General features: G+C 36.3%; 1 protein-coding gene across 1 annotated transcript; it reads left to right on the forward strand.

Annotated features, from left to right (window-relative positions):
• The first annotated feature begins 4,202 nt into the window (after positions 1-4,202).
• LOC136780824 (uncharacterized) lies at positions 4,203-5,010 on the forward strand. Its single transcript, XM_066739368.1, has 2 exons — positions 4,203-4,880; positions 4,921-5,010. Exons 1-2 carry the CDS (start codon positions 4,203-4,205, stop codon positions 5,008-5,010), a joined length of 768 nt encoding a protein of 255 aa, XP_066595465.1.
• The last annotated feature ends 16,027 nt before the right edge of the window (positions 5,011-21,037 follow it).

Genomic DNA, 21,037 nt, shown 5'->3' on the forward strand with positions numbered 1-21,037 from the left:
GATTCCAGATTCGAAGCAGCAGCATTACAAATAGCCTGGCCTCATTTTTATTCACCACTTGGTTGCAGTTCATCAGCTTTACTAGTCTCCATTTATAATGCAGGAAAGTTATGGAGACCAAATACTGACAGCCAAATCTATTAATATTTACTGGACCTAAAAGAGCAAAGAAAATAAGTTTAGATATAAACAAGTTTGAGAAATGACTACCAGTAATAGCCATATTGATGCATTTAGATCATTGTTAAATAATACCTGAATAACAAATCTTTTCTTAATCTTTCCAATTTCGTTTCTGCATGGAGATTCCAGATTCGAAGCAGCAGCATTACAAATAGCCTGGCCTCAATTTTATTCACCACTTGGTTGCAGCTCATCAGCTTTACTAGTCTCCATTTATAATACAGGACAGTTATGGAGACCAAAGACTGACAGCCAAATCTATTAATATTTACTGGACCTAAAACAGCAAAGAAAATAAGTTTAGATATAAACAAGTTTGAGAAATGACTACCAGTAATAGCCATATTGATGCATTTAGATCATTGTTAAATAATACCTGAATAACAAATCTTTTCTTAATCTTTCCAATTTCGTTTCTGCATGGAGATTCCAGATTCGAAGCAGCAGCATTACAAATAGCCTGGCCTCCTTTTTATTCGCCACTTGGTTGCAGTTCATCAGCTTTACTAGTCTCCATTTATAATGCAGGACAGTTATCGAGACCAAATACTGACAGCCAAATCTATTAATATTTACTGGACCTAAAACAGCAAAGAAAATAAGTTTAGATATAAACAAGTTTGAGAAATGACTACCAGTAATAGCCATATTGATGCATTTAGATCATTGTTAAATAATACCTGAATAACAAATATTTTCTTAATCTTTCCAATTTCGTTTCTGCATGGAGATTCCAGATTCGAAGCAGCAGCATTACAAATAGCCTGGCCTCATTTTTATTCGCCACTTGGTTGCAGTTCATCAGCTTTACTAGTCTCCATTTATAATGCAGGACAGTTATCGAGACCAAATACTGACAGCCAAATCTATTAATATTTACTGGACCTAAAACAGCAAAGAAAATAAGTTTAGATATAAACAAGTTTGAGAAATGACTACCAGTAATAGCCATATTGATGCATTTAGATCATTGTTAAATAATACCTGAATAACAAATCTTTTCTTAATCTTTCCAATTTCGTTTCTGCATGGAGATTCCGGATTCGAAGCAGCAGCATTACAATTAGCCTGGCCTCATTTTTATTCACCACTTGGTTGCAGTTCATCAGCTTTACTAGTCTCCATTTATAATGCAGGACAGTTATCGAGACCAAATACTGACAGCCAAATCTATTAATATTTACTGGACCTAAAACAGCAAAGAAAATAAGGTTAGATATAAACAAGTTTGAGAAATGACTACCAGTAATAGCCATATTGATGCATTTAGATCATTGTTAAATAATACCTGAATAACAAATCTTTTCTTAATCTTTCCAATTTCGTTTCTGCATGGAGATTCCAGATTCGAAGCAGCAGCATTACAAATAGCCTGGCCTCATTTTTATTCGCCACTTGGTTGCAGTTCATCAGCTTTACTAGTCTCCATTTATAATGCAGGACAGTTATTGAGACCAAATACTGACAGCCAAATCTATTAATATTTACTGGACCTAAAACAGCAAAGAAAATAAGTTTAGATACAAACAAGTTTGAAAAATGACTACCAGTAATAGCCATATTGATGCATTTAGATCATTCTTAAATATTACCTGAATAACAAATCTTTTTTTAATATTTCCATTTGGCTTCTGCATGGATATTCCCAATTTGAACCAGCAGAATTGACACATAGCCTGGCCTCATTTTTATTCACCAATTGGATGCAGCTCATCAGCCTTATTAGAACATTTGACCTGCGAAACATAAGGGAAACCACAAAGGATCATGTTTGAATACATTTTATATATGGTTATCAGTAACATTACTTATCTAAGAAAACAGGTTGGCTTATTATAGATGTGGAGAGCATGCTGCGTGATCTGAAACTGTGTTCCATTCCTTAGCGTTGCTTAATTCCTCTGGTTGAAATCATTATGACGTATGCACTTTACTCCTGGTAGGACCTTCCATAGAACCTTTACGCCTAGGAAAAAGAGACATTATAATTAGCAGTAATTTTACCAATTAACTATACATGATAATAAATACACTAGGATCTGCATATTATTTAAAAAATTATAATAATATTTTTTATTATGTATTTCTTATTTAAATTCATGAATCTATTTGTTTCATACATTTATATATTAAGTTAATTTTGACAAGAATTAACTTAATATATATCCTTAATACGTAATGTAAGTTTTTAGAAGTATAAAAAATTTGTATACCTGTTTTTTTCGATAATCCAGAAAAGTCATTAAAAATTTTATAACTTCACTATAACTGGTTAACATTTTCCAACAAATTAAAACTCTTTAACAATTTATACTAACACTCGTTTGATTAAAAATCCGCGCTGCCAAACTGACATTTCTGCACTTTTCACACTCTCACAAGACTCACAGATAGGTCCAGTGGTATAGACTCACCAAAAAATCACCCAGTGGCGTAGAATTATTTTAGACAAAGACGCAGATAGAAATCTATGAGTTAAAGAGAGAAGAGCAATGGCGACGTCCGAGATAGGAAAATAAGAAACGAAGGCCTGGAGAAACCAGGTTGAACGCGGTATAAGGCTCTCTCTTTCTCTTTAAGGCATTTAAACAAGGATAGCCTATCATACACATCCTATACTCTTTCCAGTCACTCAGTCCAGGCGGGGAAAAATCCATGGGGAAGTATGGTTCCTAAACGCATCAAAAAAATCTTGCAGGCCATTAGTGGCGGTCATTGTACTAGTTAGTGCAGTGCGGATTTTAGCGGCCATCCTGAAAAATGGTAAGTTTTTCAAATCCTTTTTTTTCTATTACAGAATTAGTTTCACCTATAGTATTGTTAAATGTTTGGAGGTTTATTTTGAAAAAACATTTTTAATTGTCAATTTTTTTATTATTTATCATTGTTTATAATATGAGGTTCATTAGGAAAAGTATGCACCTCTACACATGCGATAACCGGCAATTGCTAAGCATATGAAAGGATATTACTAAATAATCTCATATATAATAATAATGTGCCGCAATTTCCAAACAATTAACAATAAATGTAGTGCAAGTGAACGTGCTTCCGCGCCTACGAAGAAAGGTAAACCGGCAGATGAGAGGGACAGAGATTGTTGTAGACACCGTGCACGAAATATAACGATATTGAAGTGGGAGTGTATTGCTGTGTATATATACGAAAATCACTGTGAAAATGTGATAACATTCCTATGTAATGTTTCCAATTTTTCACTGTGCATTCCGTATACGTATGAAGCAACACATTCTCAATTCTCTACCGTTGTATTTCACACGCGGTACCTATAGAAGCTGATCCTGCCGCAAGGTGGGATCTCGGTTTGTAAATAGTCGCGCCGCGCAAGCTGTAGGTTATGAGTAAGACACGGTTGCACTGTCAGTCGCGTCGTGTTTCTCCAATAGCATGTCGCACGTGCGGCTCGTCTATCCGCATGTCGTAAAATTATACCTTTACGCAGCGGCCGTGGTATGCTTTGAATTTTTCAGTCAAGTGAGAAGTAGATTACACATTTATCGACTGTTTCTCCGGTATTTACAACTTGTGTGAAAACTAATATATGAAAAGTCCGAAAAGTAGATCTCTACCTCTGCTCAGATGGAAATTTTCAAAATATTATTTTTACGGAGTCTTGTATTTCGCAGTTACAGAAAATGAAACCTTTCGGATATGTTTATTTGTCGCTCTCCTCAAGCCTACCCTTTTTTAGCAGGTTGAAGATTTCGAAAGCATTGAAATAATATTTATAATAAATATTTTTCATTTCTTTCCATATCGTAATGCTTATGAAACACGTTTATTATTAGTTAGCCCTACATACCGAATAAAACTTGAAAAATGCTAATTATAATTTTTTCCATTTTCAGCCTAATAAAAAGATTAAAAATTTGGGGAAAGGCGGGAGGGGGCGGAAGCCCGGAAAGGCTAAGCGGGGGCGACCGCCAAGCACCTCCACAGCACAGCAAATTCCCCGCGCACCAGCCAACCTGCCCAGCAACTCTTCCGCGCTAGCAACGATGGCACCAAGCACCTCCACAGCGCAAAACGCGCAAGAGGATCCGGCAATGGTGCCAAGCACCTCCACAGCGCAAAACGCGCAAAAGGAACCGGCACTGGTGCCGAGCACCTCCACAGCGCAAACCGCGCAAGAGGATCCGGCGATGGTGCCGAGCACCTGCACAGCGCAAAATGCGCAAAAGGATCCGGCGATGGTGCCGAACACCTCCATAGCGCAAAATGCGCCAATTGATCGGGCGATGGTGCCGAGCACCTCCACAGCGCAAATAGCGCCAATTGATCCGGCGATGGTGCCGAGCACCTCTACAGCGCAAATAGCGCCGAGTGATCCGGCGATTGTGCCGAGCACCTCCACACCGCAAAAGCGGACACGCAAACCCTCCGCCAAAGCCCCTCAGCTGGCGAGCACCTCAGCCGCGGCAAAAAAAATGCGTGCTTCTGGCACGAAAGTGCAAACGCCAGCGTCTGGCGCGACGAAGAAGAGAGTGCCGAGCACCTCCAGGTCGCATGAGCCAGACGCTGGCAATTTGCACTGCCCGCTGCCGAGCACCTCCACTGGCCAACAGCCAACGGCTGAGCCGGACACTGCTCAGCCGAGCACCTCTAAAGCCGTCGTCCCTGCGGCCACCCGCGGCACCTCCACAGCGAGACAGCGAGCGGACGAGGACGCAGCTTTTGTAAGTTATAATAATTACCATAAATTTGTGAATCAATCAGGTGACGAGCTTAGCGAGGATAGCTAAAGTAGATGAACAACAGCCCACGTACCCACCATTTTCCATATTCCTTGCTCGTCCCGTCATCTGATGGATTCCAAATTTCACATTCTTTAATGTAGGATGTCACAAAAATAGTTGACTGATTGTTTGGGGGGATGCATCATGCAGCACAAGCGTACATTCTGAAAATCTGTGCTAATTGTAGGAATATGTTTTACTTTCGTACGGATCAAAGTAGCTCCTTCTGCTAAACTGAAGTAAACCCCACTCCTTTTAAATTGCAAGAACAAGAAGACTGGTATCATTAATTATATTTGATTGCCTATTAATAATTAAATAACATTAAGGCTTTGTTGCGGTTTGGCAGGGTTCAATCTGTAATTTAATACTGCAAAGAAGCAAATCTTGCTATTATTGTAAAAGATTATTTGGAAAAACTGCGATAACGCAAAGATGACTAATTTGAAAATGTATCAATTTAGTCTTCTTTGCACTATCACAGTTTTTCCAAATAATCTTCTACATTTATAGGAAGTCTTGCTTCTTTAAAGTCTGAAATTACTTATTAAATCCTACCAAAACGCAACAAGCCTCCAGTTTTTCAATTCTTAATAGAGAATCAAATATAATTAATAATACTCGTCTTCTTTTTCTTGCAAATTGAAAGCAGGGGATTTACTTCATTGCAGCAGCAGGAGCCACTTTGATCCGTATGAAAGAAATATATATTCTTACAATTATCGCAGATTTTCTGCATGCACGCTTTTGTCGCACGATGTATCCCCTCAGGTTTTTATAATTACGATATGTATTATTTATACAGGATATATCAGTGACCCAGGTCAATAAATTAAGGGGTTATAGATGAAGGAAACCCTTATAAAATTGTTTACTATTGTCAATATTTTCCGACTTACGTAACAATATGTCTACTAGAATGGCGAACTAAAATAGCTATGCAGCTCAGTAAATATTAAGAATAAAAAAAAATGTATAAGAATTTATTGTAGGTTGGTTAATATGGATAAAAAAAGTCTAATTAATTTTTAATGTATCCTTCTGATTTTTCAAGTTAGAGAACAAAATTTTAACGTCCAAATTCATTAGAACGACACTCCATAGAAATTGTTCTGTAACTCGTTAAATATAAAGAATATGAAAAATTGTGAAGAATGATTTTTGAAAGATACGATAATAGGCAACAATAAAGTGTTACGAAGTTTTTTCGAATTATTCATATTTATAGATTTTTTTAAAAAGATACATAGCCTAAATATAGCATTATGTAACTCGATAAATATGAAAATTAGGAAAAAAAATCATTAGAATTTTTGGTTGCCTATTACCATCTCTTTTAAGAATTATTCTTTATAATTTTTCATATTAAACGAGTTACAAAACAATTTGTACGGGCTGTCGGTCTAATGAATTTAGACGTTATCATTTTGTTCTCTAACTTGGAAAATAACGAGAATACATTAAAAATCAATTAGGCTTTTTTTATCTGTATTAATCTATCTACAATAAACTCTTATACATTCTTTTTACATTCTTAATATTTACCGAGCTGCATAGCTATTTAAGTTCGCCATTCTAGTAGACATATCGTTACGTAAGTAGGAAAATATTGACAATAGTAAACAATTTTATAAGGGTTTCCTTCTTCAAATGACTTCTTCTATAACCCCTTAAAATATTGTTCTGGGTCACTGATACACCCCGTAGATACGCGGATAGATAATTATTAAAGGACGAATTACTTTTCCAGATTAAGAGGGCCGTCAGCCGGGAGAAACACCGGCAATACCGCCGCAGAAAGGCGGCCAAAAAGAGAGAGGCAGCGGAGACGACCGTCGTGTCCAGAACCGTAGTACGTATAACTTTGTAATTCCGTTTTTCTGCATAATAATTTTTTTGTAATTATATAAAATAACAAAAGGATATTTTTCAGTTTACTCAGTTGCTCCTGAACTACCACCCCTCCCCGTCAAGAGGACGGGGCAGGGGCAGGGGCAGGGGTTGGCAGCCTCCGCATACGGCCTACCAGGCACCATATCCACCACAACAGCCTCCACAACAAGCCCCACCACAGCCTCCATCTCAACCACCACAACAACCACCACAACAGCCTCCACCTGAACCACCACAACAACCACCACAACAGCCTCCACCTGAACCACCACAACAGCCTCCACCTGAACCACCACAACAGCCTCCACCTGTACCACCACTGCAACCTCAACCACCACAACAACCGCAAACCTACCCACCATACCAGTATCCATATCTATCGCCATACTACCCACCAGCTTATCCGCCACCATATCCTCCATACTACTACCCACCCTATCCAAACCCGTACCAAATACCATACCCATCATACTACCAGCCACCGTATCCGCCGACTTATCCGCCACCGAACCAGCCACAGCCTCCTCCAAAATAAATTTTCGACACTGAGAGAAATTTAAGTACTGACTTTAACTATTTGTCATCAACTGTTTAAACTATGGAGCATTGAACTATAGTTTTACAGTTTTTTCCCTACTGTAATGGTAAGAATAACCACAATCTCGAAGTAATAGCAACTACGAGATTGTAGTTGTTCTAACCATTATAGTAGGGAATAAATTGTAAAACTACCGTTCAATAATGCTCCATAGTTTAAACAGTTGATGACAAAGTTAAATTCAGTACTTAAATTTCTCTCAGTGCAGCCATACCCTCCTCCGCACTTCCATTTATATTTTTTCTTTATAAATTTTAAATAAATGAAAAATTTGAAATTGGTTTTGTTATTATTTGAACACCTACCTTCAATTCCTTGCTCTTTGTCGTTTACACTTATATTGATGAATTTTTTTATGCCCAAGAGAATAAGCTAGCTTTTATAGGCCGGTCAATAGGGAATAAAAATAGCGACTTCACACACACATAACAAAATTATTTACAGGTAGCGAGTAGCACAGTTACTTAGAAAATGATGCCCAGATTAATAGGTACAGAACTCCCTCGTTGTATTTCCAACAAGTTCTCTAGATGTATTTGCACTAACTATCCCCACTACTTTTTTTTTCCTCAGCTTGCTCCGAGTTCAAGTGGCGGCCGTCACTAATCCGCGGACAATAGACGGCGCAAGGACAGGATCATAATAAACCTTATTAGGAGAAATTAAAATAAACATTATCGCTACGGTGATTTGGCTCCGTGGCAAAGGTTTCGGCTACCACCCCGGAGACCCGGATTCAAATCCCGTGGTCCCCAATAGTTTCAACGTTGGTTTTTCAGGCTATGCAAGCCACTACCGGCCACCATATCCATCGCCATACTACTACCATTGCAGATTAACTGCTTGGCGGATGTTAGGGGGGTGGTAGTCGAAACCAAGCCCGTAGGCAAATCCTGTATTTTTACAATTTTTTGGCATTCTTGCTCTTTTTTTTTTAAAGAACTTGATAAAAACTATAATTTATGCATATGTTTAATTTGTATAATAACCCAGTGATACAGAAAATCAAAATATATTGCATGTTTGCACTAATCACAAAGAATAATGAAACAATTTTTATGAATTACAGCATCTTTTTAGTTCCAAGTTTCGGGAAACAGCAAAAATAATGGCATTTACAGAAAAATATTAGTATTATAATAGAACAATGAGTTTTTCAATTATGCATATATTTTATTATTACAAATTCCTTGAAACAGAGCCAGCGTTCAATGCAGACTCGCAGGGTATTCAAAAATCGACCATTGACTTCATTGCTCCAAAACTGTAGAATTTTCTAACAGATTCCGATGTCAATGAAAAAACATACCCCTGTATTTGTAAATAATAAATTTGCTGAACGAAATTAAAATAAACTTGTTAGTTTACGATGAACAATTTTTAAAAGTTGAGAATGCGCGACGGCCGAACGAAAAATTCAACGTCCGAAGTTGCCAAACAATGCTCAACTTGTAACGCCATTTATTACAAAATAGCTTACAATTTGAAAAATCTGAGAACGTACTTTACTAGGAAATTAATTGTAGTTTTGCATTCATACCACTTTCATCTAATTCTGGTAACAAATTTAATTCATTAATTCGAATAAAGTGACGATGACTTTACTTGCAGGCGACCAACTTAGCGTTACGCCTTTTAGGGCAATTATCTCATTTTTAAACCATTAATTTATAACCGGTTGATAATTGCAAACACATTCCATGAATCTGTATTAATTAAACTATCAACTGATAATTTTTCAAAATTTTGTGATCTCTGGAGGGTCAGTTTCGATTTTCTGAAAGCAGTGCTGCGCGGAGTAGGAATACTCTCCGTCTTATTCGCACCGGCTGCTTTCCCCAATGCTCGCTCTCACTCTCGCACGCATGCTTCTGCTGCTTACTCGATCCTTGCTTGCCGGCTGGCTACACGGATAGAGCGTACGCTTGAGTTGGTGTGACGGTGAGGCAACACACCCATACCCACTGACAATCAGTGCGGAGAAATCAAAATTTGTATAACCTGCAGAATCTCATCGGTTTGAAGATTTGGGTAGCTGAAAAAATTATGACAGTTACTGGAAATCATGGAGATTGTAATGGTCAGGTCCATTTTACAATCAGGCATACAATTTAGGAATAACAATTCATTGAATCAACGCGAGCGTTCAATGCAGACGCGCTAGTTGCACGTAGACCAAGCAGTCATTTCAATGCTTTAAATCTTGAGAATTTTCTAATAAATTGCAATGTCAATAATGTAAAATAATCCTCTGTTTATATACAGAGTGATGTCCTTGGCAAATTTGAAATATACTTATTAAATTTCATGTTACAATTTTTACAAGTTGAGGCTGCGCGACGGCCGAATGAAAAATTCGACGGCAAAACTTGCCAAACGTTGCCCAACTTGTAATATCTTTTATTGCTAAAGTACTTTCGATTTTAAAAATCTGTAAACGTACTGTACTAAAATATTAATTGCAGTTTGCATTCCTACTACTCTCATATAATTCTGGGAAGAAATGCAACTGATTTATGCGAATGAATTGAGGATGATTTTACTTGAACGCGGGCAACGTAACGTAACGCCTCATGCGACACTTTAATCATTTATACCAGTTTCATTAATAATCTATTAATGATTTAAACGCAAGCAAATGAATTTATATTACAGTAGCGATCTATCGATAATTTTGCAAAATTTTATGATCGTTGGAAGAGTAAGTTTTGATTTTTTGAAAGCAGTGCTGCGCGGAGTAGTAATACTCTCCGTCTCACTCGCACCGACTGCTTTTCCAATCGCTTTATCTCACTCTCTCTCTCTCTCTCTCTCATGCTTCTGTTCCTTGCTTGATCCGTGCTTGCCGGCTGGCTACACGGATCGAGTGACTAACAGAAGCATGAGAGAGTGAGTGAGAGAGTGCTATTGGGATATCGGCACGTGCGGGTGAGACGGAGAGTATTCTAACTCCGCGCGGCACTAAATTCATTATATCGAAACTAAGTCTTCCAAAAACTATAAAAATATGAAAAAATTATCAATTGATAGTTCTTTCAATATGGTATCATATTTCCCTTAAATTATTAATACGTTATTAATAAAGCTGGTAAATTGATTGAAGTATTACAAGAGCCATAATGCTACGTTATTCGCCTGCAAGTAAAATCATCGTCACTTCGTTCGCATAAATCAATTGCATTTCTTCTTAGAATTAGATGAGAGTAGTAGGAATGCAAACTGCAATTCATACTTTAGTAAAGTACGTTTACAGATTTTTAAAATCGTTAGTACTTCAGCAATAAAAGACGTTACAAGTTGAGCAACGTTTGCCAACTTTTGCCGTCGAATTTTACATTCGGCCGTCGCGCAGCCTCAACTTGTAAAAATTGTAGCAGATAATTCAACAAGTATATTTCAAACTTGCCAAGGACATCACTCTCTATACAAACAGAAAATTATTTTGCATCATTGACATTTCAATTTATTAGAAAATTCTCAAGATTTGAAGCATTGAAATGACTGCTTGGTCTCCGTGCAATTAGCGCGTCTGAATTGAACGCTCGCGTTGATTCAATGAATTGTTATTCCTAAATTATATGCCTGATTATAAAATGGACCTGACCATTACAATCTCCATGATTTCCAGTAACTGCCATAATTTTTTCAGCTACCCAAATCTTAAAACTAATGAGATTCTGCAGTTTATATAAATTTTGGTTTCTTCGCACTGATTTTTCAGTGGGTATGGGTGTATTGCCTCACCGTTACACCAACACAAGCGTACCCTCTATCCGTGTGGCCAGCCGGGAAGCACGAATCGAGCATATAACAGAGCATGAGAGAGAGAGAGAGAGAGTGAGAGAGAGCTATTGGGAAGACAGCCGGTGCGAGGGAGATGGAGAGTATGCCAACTCCGCGTGGCATTCCTTTTAAAAAATCAAAACTCACTCTTCCAACGATTATCAAGTTATGAATATATTAGCAAATGATCGTTCTTTCAATATAGATTCATATGGCTCTGTGCAAATTATTAATATATTATTAATGAACTTGGTAAAAATGATTGAAGTATTGCATGAGGCGTAACGCTACGTTGGGCGCCAGCAATTAAAATCATTGTTACTTCCTTCGAAAAAATCAATCACATTTATTACCAGAATAAGATGAAAGTTATAGGAATGCAAACTGCAGTTTATTGCCTAGTAAAGTACGTTATCAGATTTCTAAAATAGCACATATTTTAGCAAAATAAGAGCTTACAACTTGAGCAGCGTTTGACATTTTCAGCCGTCGAATTTTTCGTTCGGCCGTCGCGCTGTGTCAACTTGTAAAAATTGCCCAACGTAAATTACCGAGTTTATTTTATTTTCGTTCAGCACATCTCTTATTTACAAACAGAGGATTATGTTTTTTCATTGACATCGCAAATCTGTTAGAAAAATCTACAGTTTTGGAGCCATGAAGTCAATGTTCAATTTCCGAATAACCTGCGATTGTGCATTGAACGCTGGCCCTGTTTCAATGAATTTTTATGAATAAACTGCATGCTCCATAGAGAAATGACCTATTCCATTAGAATCCTCAGTATTTCCTGCACCTCCTTTATTTTTTCCGGATTCCTACCTCTGCTAGTGAATGAGATCCTGCAATTCATGAAAAGTTTTATTTTTCTCCGCTTCTTGCCAGGGTTGCACGTGTTTAGTCTGACCGTAACCCAACACAAGCGTACGGTCTATCCGTGTAGCCAGCCGGCTAGCACGGATGATCGAGCAAGTAACAAAAGCATGAGAGAGAGAGAGTGAGAGAGAGCTATTGGGAAAGCAGCCGGTGCGAGTGAGACGGAGAGTATTCTAACACCTCGCGCGGCACTACATTCATCAAATCTAAACTAACACTTTCAACGATTATAAAATTAGGAAAAAATTAGCGAATGATCGCTATTTTAATATAGATTTATATAGTTCTGTTCAGATTATTAATATATTATTAATGTAACTGATAAAAATGATTGAAGTGTCACATGAGGCGTAGCTTTGCGTTGCTCGCCTGCTAGTAAAATCATCGTCACTTCATTCGCATAAATCAATTGCATTTCTTCTCAGAATTAGATGAGAGTTGTAAGAAAGGAAACTGCAATTCATACTTTAGTAAAGTACGTTTACAGATTTTTAAAATCGTTAGTACTTTAGCATTAATAGATGTTACAAGTTAAGCAACGTTTGACAATTTTTGCCGTCAAATTTTTCATTCGGCCGTCGCGCAGCCTCAACTTGTAAAAATTGTAACATGATATTTAATAAGTATATTCCAAATTTGCCAAGAACACCACTCTGTATATAAACAGAGGATTATTTTACATTATTGACATTGCAATTTATAGAAAATTCCAAAGGTGTGGAAGCATTGAAATGAATACCTGCTCTTCGTGCAACTAGTAAGTTTGCTTTAAACGATGGCTTTGATTTAATTAATTTTTATTGATAAAGCATATGCTACATTTTAAAATAGACTGTTCCATTAAAATCCTCATGATTTCTGGTAACCGTCATAATTATTTCGGCTTCCTAAGACTTCCACATACCGATATCCTGAGATTCATACAAATTATTATTTATATATATTAATTCCTAATACGGACTTGTGTGCGCGGAACCGTGACTCACACAACCGTATACTGTATATGTGTTAAACACTTGGCCACAGCGAATGGAGCGCGGTAGGGATGAGAAAGGATGGATTCTTATGTTGAAGGACAAAGCAATAATAAACTTCATAATCCGTAATGAAAGTAATTATTTCCAACAGAGGATTTGGCGTCGTGGGTTAAATGTTTAGCTACTACCCTGTAGGACCCGGGTTCCATTCCCGGTACCTTTGCTTAAATATTCGGAAATCTTTCAGGCTTATCCAAGCCACCTTCCGGCAGCCGAGCACCTCCACAGCGCAAGCAAAAAAAGAAAAGAAAAAAAAAAAGACTAAGAACTTGTACCAGGGTAGTAGCTAAACATTGCCCCGGGGCCATTCCACGTCAAAACAGACAGATTTCGGAGTACAACACCGATTTTTTTTTTAAAAAGATGTGTTAATATATAAGAAAATACAAGACTTTTGGCGCTAGTTTGAGTCAAAAATCTTTTTTCGTTTCGGAGATACGAGCTGTCAAAGTTTGCAGTTTTACTGTTTTTGGTAAAAACACGTAATCTTTGAAAATTTTTATCTCCTAAACGAATAAAGATAGAAGACTCTGGCTGGAACGAGTGTACTCAGAAAGAATCATACTTTCTTAGAAAAATATAAAAAAAGACAGTTTGTTTTAATTGGTTAAAACTATTAACAATTAAAATAAACATTTGAATTAACAAATGTGTTGTCATGCTCTGACAATTATAAAAAAATATCAGAAATGTTCCTTGGAATGTCCTCTACAAAGAAAAAAATTAAAACGCGTATACTCTCTTGGTGTTCATAGTGAAAAAAAATATTTTATCACGACGCGCTCGGCCAGAAGCGTCGTTCGAGCGGCGTAAACCGGTGAAGCGCATGCGTAACTGAGCGCGACTAGTCTCTACATGTCGGAATCCATCAATCTATGAATAATGCGAGCTAATAACATGTTTTAATTGTTTGTTTATGTTTTTATAAATATTATAAATTAACAATATATTTATTATTATTCTGCTTTATAAGCAGTCGTTATTTATTTACAAAATAATTAGCAATAAGACATTTGAACATGGCATTGAATATACAAATTATATACTAATTTATATTTACATATTTTATTAAATTATGGCAGAAGAAAATATTAGGAATATGAAATTTCTGTACTGAAAATATTTAACAAACTTTAACAATTGTATAATTATCTGATTGAGGAAAAGCTTTAGTTTGTAATTGTGTCTTTGAATCTATCGTTAAAAATGCACGATAATTTCAAGTTCCTTTAACTATTTTCACTTTTCAAAAAATCTCGTACGAAGTGTTTTAATAAGCATTAGAATAATTTTAACGAGATTTTTTTGAAAAGTAAAAATAGTTAAAGGAACTAGAAATTATCGTGCATTTTTAACGATAGATTCAAAGACACAATTACAAACTAAAGCTTTTCCTCAATCAGATAATTATACAATTGTTAAGGTTTGTTAAATATTTTCAGTACAGAAATTTCATATTCCTAATATTTTCTTCTGCCATAATTTAATAAAATATGTAAATATAAATTAGTATATAATTTGTATATTCAATGCCATGTTCAAATATCTTATTGCTAATTATTTTGTAAATAAATAACGACTGCTTATAAAGCAGAATAATAATAAATATATTGTTAATTTATAATATTTATAAAAACATAAACAAACAATTAAAACATGTTATTAGCTCGCATTATTCATAGATTGATGGATTCCGACATGTAGAGACTAGTCGCGCTCAGTTACGCATGCGCTTCACCGGTTTACGCCGCTCGAACGACGCTTCTGGCCGAGCGCGTCGTGAAAAAATATTTTTTTTCACTATGAACACCAAGAGAGTATACGCGTTTTAATTTTTTTCTTTGTAGAGGACATTCCAAGGAACATTCCTGATATTTTTTTATAATTGTCAGAGCATGACAACACATTTGTTAATTCAAATGTTTATTTTAATTGTTAATAGTTTTAACCAATTAAAACAAACTGTCTTTTTTTATATTTTTCTAATAAAGTATGATTCTTTCTGAGTACACTCGTTCCAGCCAGAGTCTTCTATCTTTATTCGTTTAGGAGATATAAATTTTCAAAGATTACGTGTTTTTACCAAAAACAGTAAAACTGCAAACTTTGACAGCTCGTATCTCCGAAACGAAAAAAGATTTTTGACTCAAACTAGCGCCAAAAGTCTTGTATTTTCTTATATATTAACATATATTTTTAAAAAAAAAATCGGTGTTGTACTCCGAAATCTGTCTGTTTTGACGTGGAATGGCCCATACAAGTTTAAGGCTTTCGTATGCAACGACCGGCCGATAGCTCTCGTAAAATTGAAGTGAAGTTCCCATTTCTCCCCCCCCCCCCCCCTGGTGATCGTTTTTGGCGTCTCGAACTCAACGGCGACTTGCCGATGATCGACGTTTCGGCACGATCGAGACTGAATATTGTTCACAAGCAGTATATCGCAAAGCGCGAAATTCAACCCGAACATTTCGTATACATAGAAAGTGTGCATTTCCTTGGTCATCTGTGATAAGAAGGAGGTTAACATGTCTCGATCGCTTCTTCTTCGTTAGCTGAAGAGGTGTGATGTTTTTTTCACAGTTTTGCTTTCATTTTCCTCCTTCATTGTGAACACATTGACTGAAATGTCATTATCCGATTCAAATTTCGGGATCTGTTTCAGAATGGTTGGAAAGGTTAAGCTTCCAACGTCTAAAACACACCTATAATGCGGATAGGAGGATGTGCGGTAGGTTTTGGCGGGTGGTTTTGCAGGAAAAAGCGCTACCGTCACAGCCCATGCAAAACATGCACTATCCTCATTATCAATGTTTATCACAGTTCTTTTATGTATTATACTGGGCGGTAGTTTGACTCCACATCCAGCACGCAGTGGATTATAATGATTTATATTGACTATCAAGTTCAATATTCTTTCCAGAGCCCATCCACTATCGCGTTCTTGAAACTCACTCAAGTCATTCAATATTGTCTCTATAATATTTTGCCTATACCAATCGCTAAAATTATCAGTCTTATATAAAACACTATTTTTTGTACTAATGTTCTTATCATCACTTATATCCTTACTAATAAATTGACCATTTAACACACAGTTTATTTTTACACAATTTACACTACAGAATACTTTATTTACATGGGTATGTACAATTTCTTCTGCATTTAACAGAAAATGACGTGGTTCTATATAATTTGAGTTTATCACCATACCACTGCATATTCGACTATTAAACGCTGATTCAAACTCCTCCCAAATGAGTCCTTCCGCAGCATTGGAGCCAGAACCAAATTTAATGAAACTCTTATCCTTTGCCGATCGGAGGAGGAGGCATTTAATGCTTGCGATCTCGGCAGTGTTTCTATCGCGTACCTACTGAAGCATTTCGATCAATATTTCTTAACTCCTGAATATAATCACGACATTCGCGAACCCATGTAGAGTATTCATGCTCTGTTCTAATTGAGCTAAACTTTTTTCGAAGTTCGGTATAAATTTTGTAAATGTATGATCACTGGAAGATCTCTGATAAGTTGCTTCGTGTCCAACAATAAATCGCTGGGTGAAACGATAATGAAACTTTTCACCCGCGATGAATCTTTTTATAATTCGTATAGAGATGAAATTTGATATACTTAGTCATCTATTTGTGTATATGTGTGTATGTTAAAATCGTTTAAAAATGGAAAAAATATCAGATATCAGATATCCAATATGCTGATTCTTCATTTTAAACACGTGTCGTGAATCAGAACAGTAAGAATACTGCAAGAGTTTGATTCAATAATGCAAATGGAATTTTCAAGCTGATTTATTTATTCCTTTTTTCTCATACATAAATTTCATATAATAAACATTACTCAATGCACACATAACATTATAGTTTAGACATGTAGGTAGGTGTGTATTGCTATTACTATCTTTCAGTCTAAAATCACCCCACTCATATTTATCGATATCACTTATAACAAAATCGCAGATATTACTAAGCCAATTCTTCTTTTCGAGTCCCTTCACGAAAATCTCTTCATCCTCATTTGAACTCACATATTTCCTTATAACCTCTTTGTATCTATAGTAAGGCGAATAACCATCCATCCAATTAAACCGTTTGTTTTTTTTTTATTTAAATAAGCTGCTAAGCTTTATGCAAAGCTATCAGCTGAAATACAAGGTACATAGATTATGGATTCATCAGTTTATACAATTTTGTAGTTAGAAGTAACAAATTACAACTTAGAAATTATAAATTACAAATTAAATTAATTAGTTAATTACTTACCTACTTACACGAAGCTGATGTGAGCATTTTAAGATTCAATATAATATAATATAATATAAGTTGAGTTGAATTGAGATGAGATGTGTTGGATTAATTCAGTTGACTTGTGGGTTGCGTGGTTTATGGAAAAATATTGTGGGACTTAAGAAACTTGAAAATGATAATGAGAGGTGGAACATGTGGTTTATAGAGGAAAGTTTCAATTGAGTATGGGGGACAAAGCTTGTTAGCACAGAGAGATGAAATCATTTTGTCTCTTCCTTTATCTAAAATTGGGCATTGCCATATGCAATGGTTTAGGTCCTGTTTTGAACTGCCACATGTGCAAGAAGGGTCATTAACAATATAGACTTTATGCAGTGAAATGGCTAAATGATAATGGTTGGAGCGAGATCTGTTAATAAATGATATGAGATCTCTAGAGAGATTTTTATGAACAAACCATGGGTGTTGCCCTATTGATCGGAAGAATTTAAAAAAGTGTGTTCCTTTGAAATTAGATTGTTCTACTAGTTCTTTGAGGTTGTTTAGAATTAACTGACTTTTAAATGTGGTGATAAGATCATTAGCTGGTATTGGGTAAGTGCTGGTATTTTCCTTCTTTGAATCCAAGGAGGGTTTTGGCCAGATCGTCAGTAATTTCATTACATACGATACCTCGATGAGACGGAATCCAAATAAGATTGAGATTATGCGCAAGTGTTCGAATTTTAAGGGCCAGTAGTTTGCACTCAAGGAGATATATATTAGTTCCAGAAGTAAATGTGGGATTGGACAAAGCCTGTAGAGCACTGAGGCAATCAGAGAAGATGTAAATTTCTTCAGACTTATTGTCAATTGCTGATTCTAACGCTAACTTTATTGCGATGCACTCTGCTGTATAAGAAGACATGTGATGATCGAGACCAATAGTTAGAGAAATGTTGAGCTCTGGGGCGAAAAAAGCAGCTCCCACATGATCAGAGGAGTGGATTTTACTTCCGTATGTAAAGAAGGATGTAGAATTATGGGGAAGAGAATGCAGGAGTGCTAAGAAATCTTCATTGATAAAATTTGATTTTTTGAGCGAGAGACCAAGAGTAGTATTAAGAGAGATGGGTAGCGATACAGCTTCGTATGGAAAAAGTAAGGGTTCACTTTGTTGTTCGTTTTAATAGTATGAGTATAGGGCATAACTAGTTCAATGCATTTAGGGAGAATAGTGTGTGATTTTTGCAGGAAGGTGTCCCAGCCTGTTTCTGATATCAGAGTTTTTAATAAAGTGGTAAAAGAGGACGTACTGTTAGAGTAGCTGCGGGCGAGGAATTTACAGCCTAGAAGAATTGAGCGCTGATAGATAGAGGGGCATTTTGATTCGTGTAGAAGAATGTTGGTTGGAGTAGAGGTTCTATATGAGAATGCTATTCTTATAGCTGAAAATTGAATTCTCTCAATTATGCTAGCGTCTTGTTTTTTCTTAGGAAGAAAGATGAAGCTGTTGTATTCGATAATGAACCGGATAAGGCTTTTATATAGAATCACGAGAGTGTTAGGTTCTGCCCCCCATCTAATGCCACTAACAAATTTGAGTATATTGAGTCTTTTGAGACATTGTTTTCTAACTGTATCTATATGAATTACAAAATTGAGTCGATAATCAAAGATTATTCGGAGGAATTTTACAGATTTTTGTGAGAAAATCTTGTGACCATCTATTATGATGGAGCATGTACCTGGGAGAATATTTTTCCTATTAAAGTGCATAAGGATGCATTTGGGAGGGGAGAGTGATAGACCGAGTTGTTGGAGGTTGCATTTAATAGAATTAATTGAAGATTCAAGTAGTTTTTTCGATGAGAGTGGTGTCGAGACGGGAAGGAAAACGGCGATGTCGTCTGCGAATTGGGAAATTTTTATGTGGTTGTCCAAATTCGAAGCAATGTGTGAGACGTATATTAAATAAAGTAGTGGGCTAAGAGCCCCTCCTTGTGGAAGGTCTTTGAATACTTTCCTAGTGTAGAAGCATTGTGGGTTTATTTGGTATGTGACTGATCTTTCTTGGAGAAGAAGCCAAACAAATTGTAAAATATTGTTGGAAAGATAAAGAGATTTTAGTTTATCAATAAGAAGGTCACCTATGTCATTATCGAATGCTCCCTTGACATTCAGAAAACAGGCCAAAACATCATGACCCGAGCATAGCGAGTGTTCGATCGCGTTAGGGAGAGACTAGCTAGGTTGTCAGAACAAGACCTTCCATTGCGAAATCCATTCTGTGAGGAGGGGGGGGGGGAGAAGATTGATCGATTCCGCCCACCACTGCATCCGATTTTTGACCATTTTTTCCATGATTTTGCAGATGCAGGAGGTGAGCGAAATTGGCCTAAAGCTTGTTCCGTCCTTTTTAGGGATAAAGAAGGTACTACTTTCTTTCCATGATAAGGGGAAAGTATTATTGGTATACATTTCATTAAGAAGGTCTAGGAAGATGAGTTTGATTTTTAATGGTAGTTGAATAATGAATATATACAATTTTATCAGGACCTGGGGATGCCTTGTAGCTGCATTTGGAGAGAGCATAGTTAAATTCAGAAAGAGAAAAAGTAGAGTTTAAAATAGGATTATTATGGTAATTGTGATAGGCATTTTTATTTTTATCGGGGTTGGTGGGGACCCAGGGAGGACTGAGTTGGAGAATTATTTCTTTGATTTTATTTTCTCTATTTTGTATATATATAGCAGAGATGAAATGGGAGATTGCTCATGGCATTGTCCTAAAATAATCCTTGCCGGTAGGCGGCGCTGATGCTTGTTAGAAGTCGAAAATTCCATAAAACCACTAACGCCATCTGTCGGACGCGAATGAGAAGCACTTTGTTAGGCACACACACCATTACTGTGGTGCGAATGCGTGTGCAACCTCCTTCGGTTACCATCGCTCAGCTTCGGACATCTTCGCTATACATCGAGTTCGAGAGAGAACGGCATAGTTTTATCGGATCTCTCTCTCCCTCTCGATCTAACTTTCGTTTAGCCGAAGAGCCGAGTAAAATTCCTTTTCGTCCTGCTTGAATCCTCCTCCATCTTTCAAACCTCAGATTCGAGTTCGATTCCATCCAATAAATTTTTTTTTTTATTGTAGAATGTTTCTTTATTGCCATGAACATATTAGATTAAAAAATATGTAAAAATGGGGTTTTAATATTCCATAATTACGCTCAAAATATTCTTATAAAAATTTAATTTTTATTTCGTTATCAATTCAAATAAGTTATTAATGATTACTGTAAATATTCTAAAATTATAAAAAATGGAAAAAAAAAGAGTCAAAGATGTCTCGAACCTGGGCTCACCGGTTCCAAAAGCCGAGTACGCGTATTTGTAGCTATAAAGTTTATGCAAGTTTATCATACTTATTCTTAAGTCTCTTATAGCGCATGTGGTAAGGTCTCGGTTTTTGGAACCGGTGAGCCCAGTTTCGAGACCTCTTCGACTCTTTTTTTTTCCATTTTTTATAATTTTAGAATATTTATAGTAGTCATTAATAACTTATTTGAATTACTAATAAAATAAAAATAAAATCTTTATAAGAATATTTACAGTTTGAGACTCGATAAATATATACTTTTAGAAAAGATTCTATGTAAAATT

This window comes from Prorops nasuta, unplaced genomic scaffold (assembly GCF_024137725.1).
Source record: "Prorops nasuta isolate Cenicafe-Biocafe unplaced genomic scaffold, Cenicafe_Pnas_1.2 PNAS00020, whole genome shotgun sequence".
NCBI lineage: Eukaryota > Metazoa > Arthropoda > Insecta > Hymenoptera > Bethylidae > Prorops > Prorops nasuta.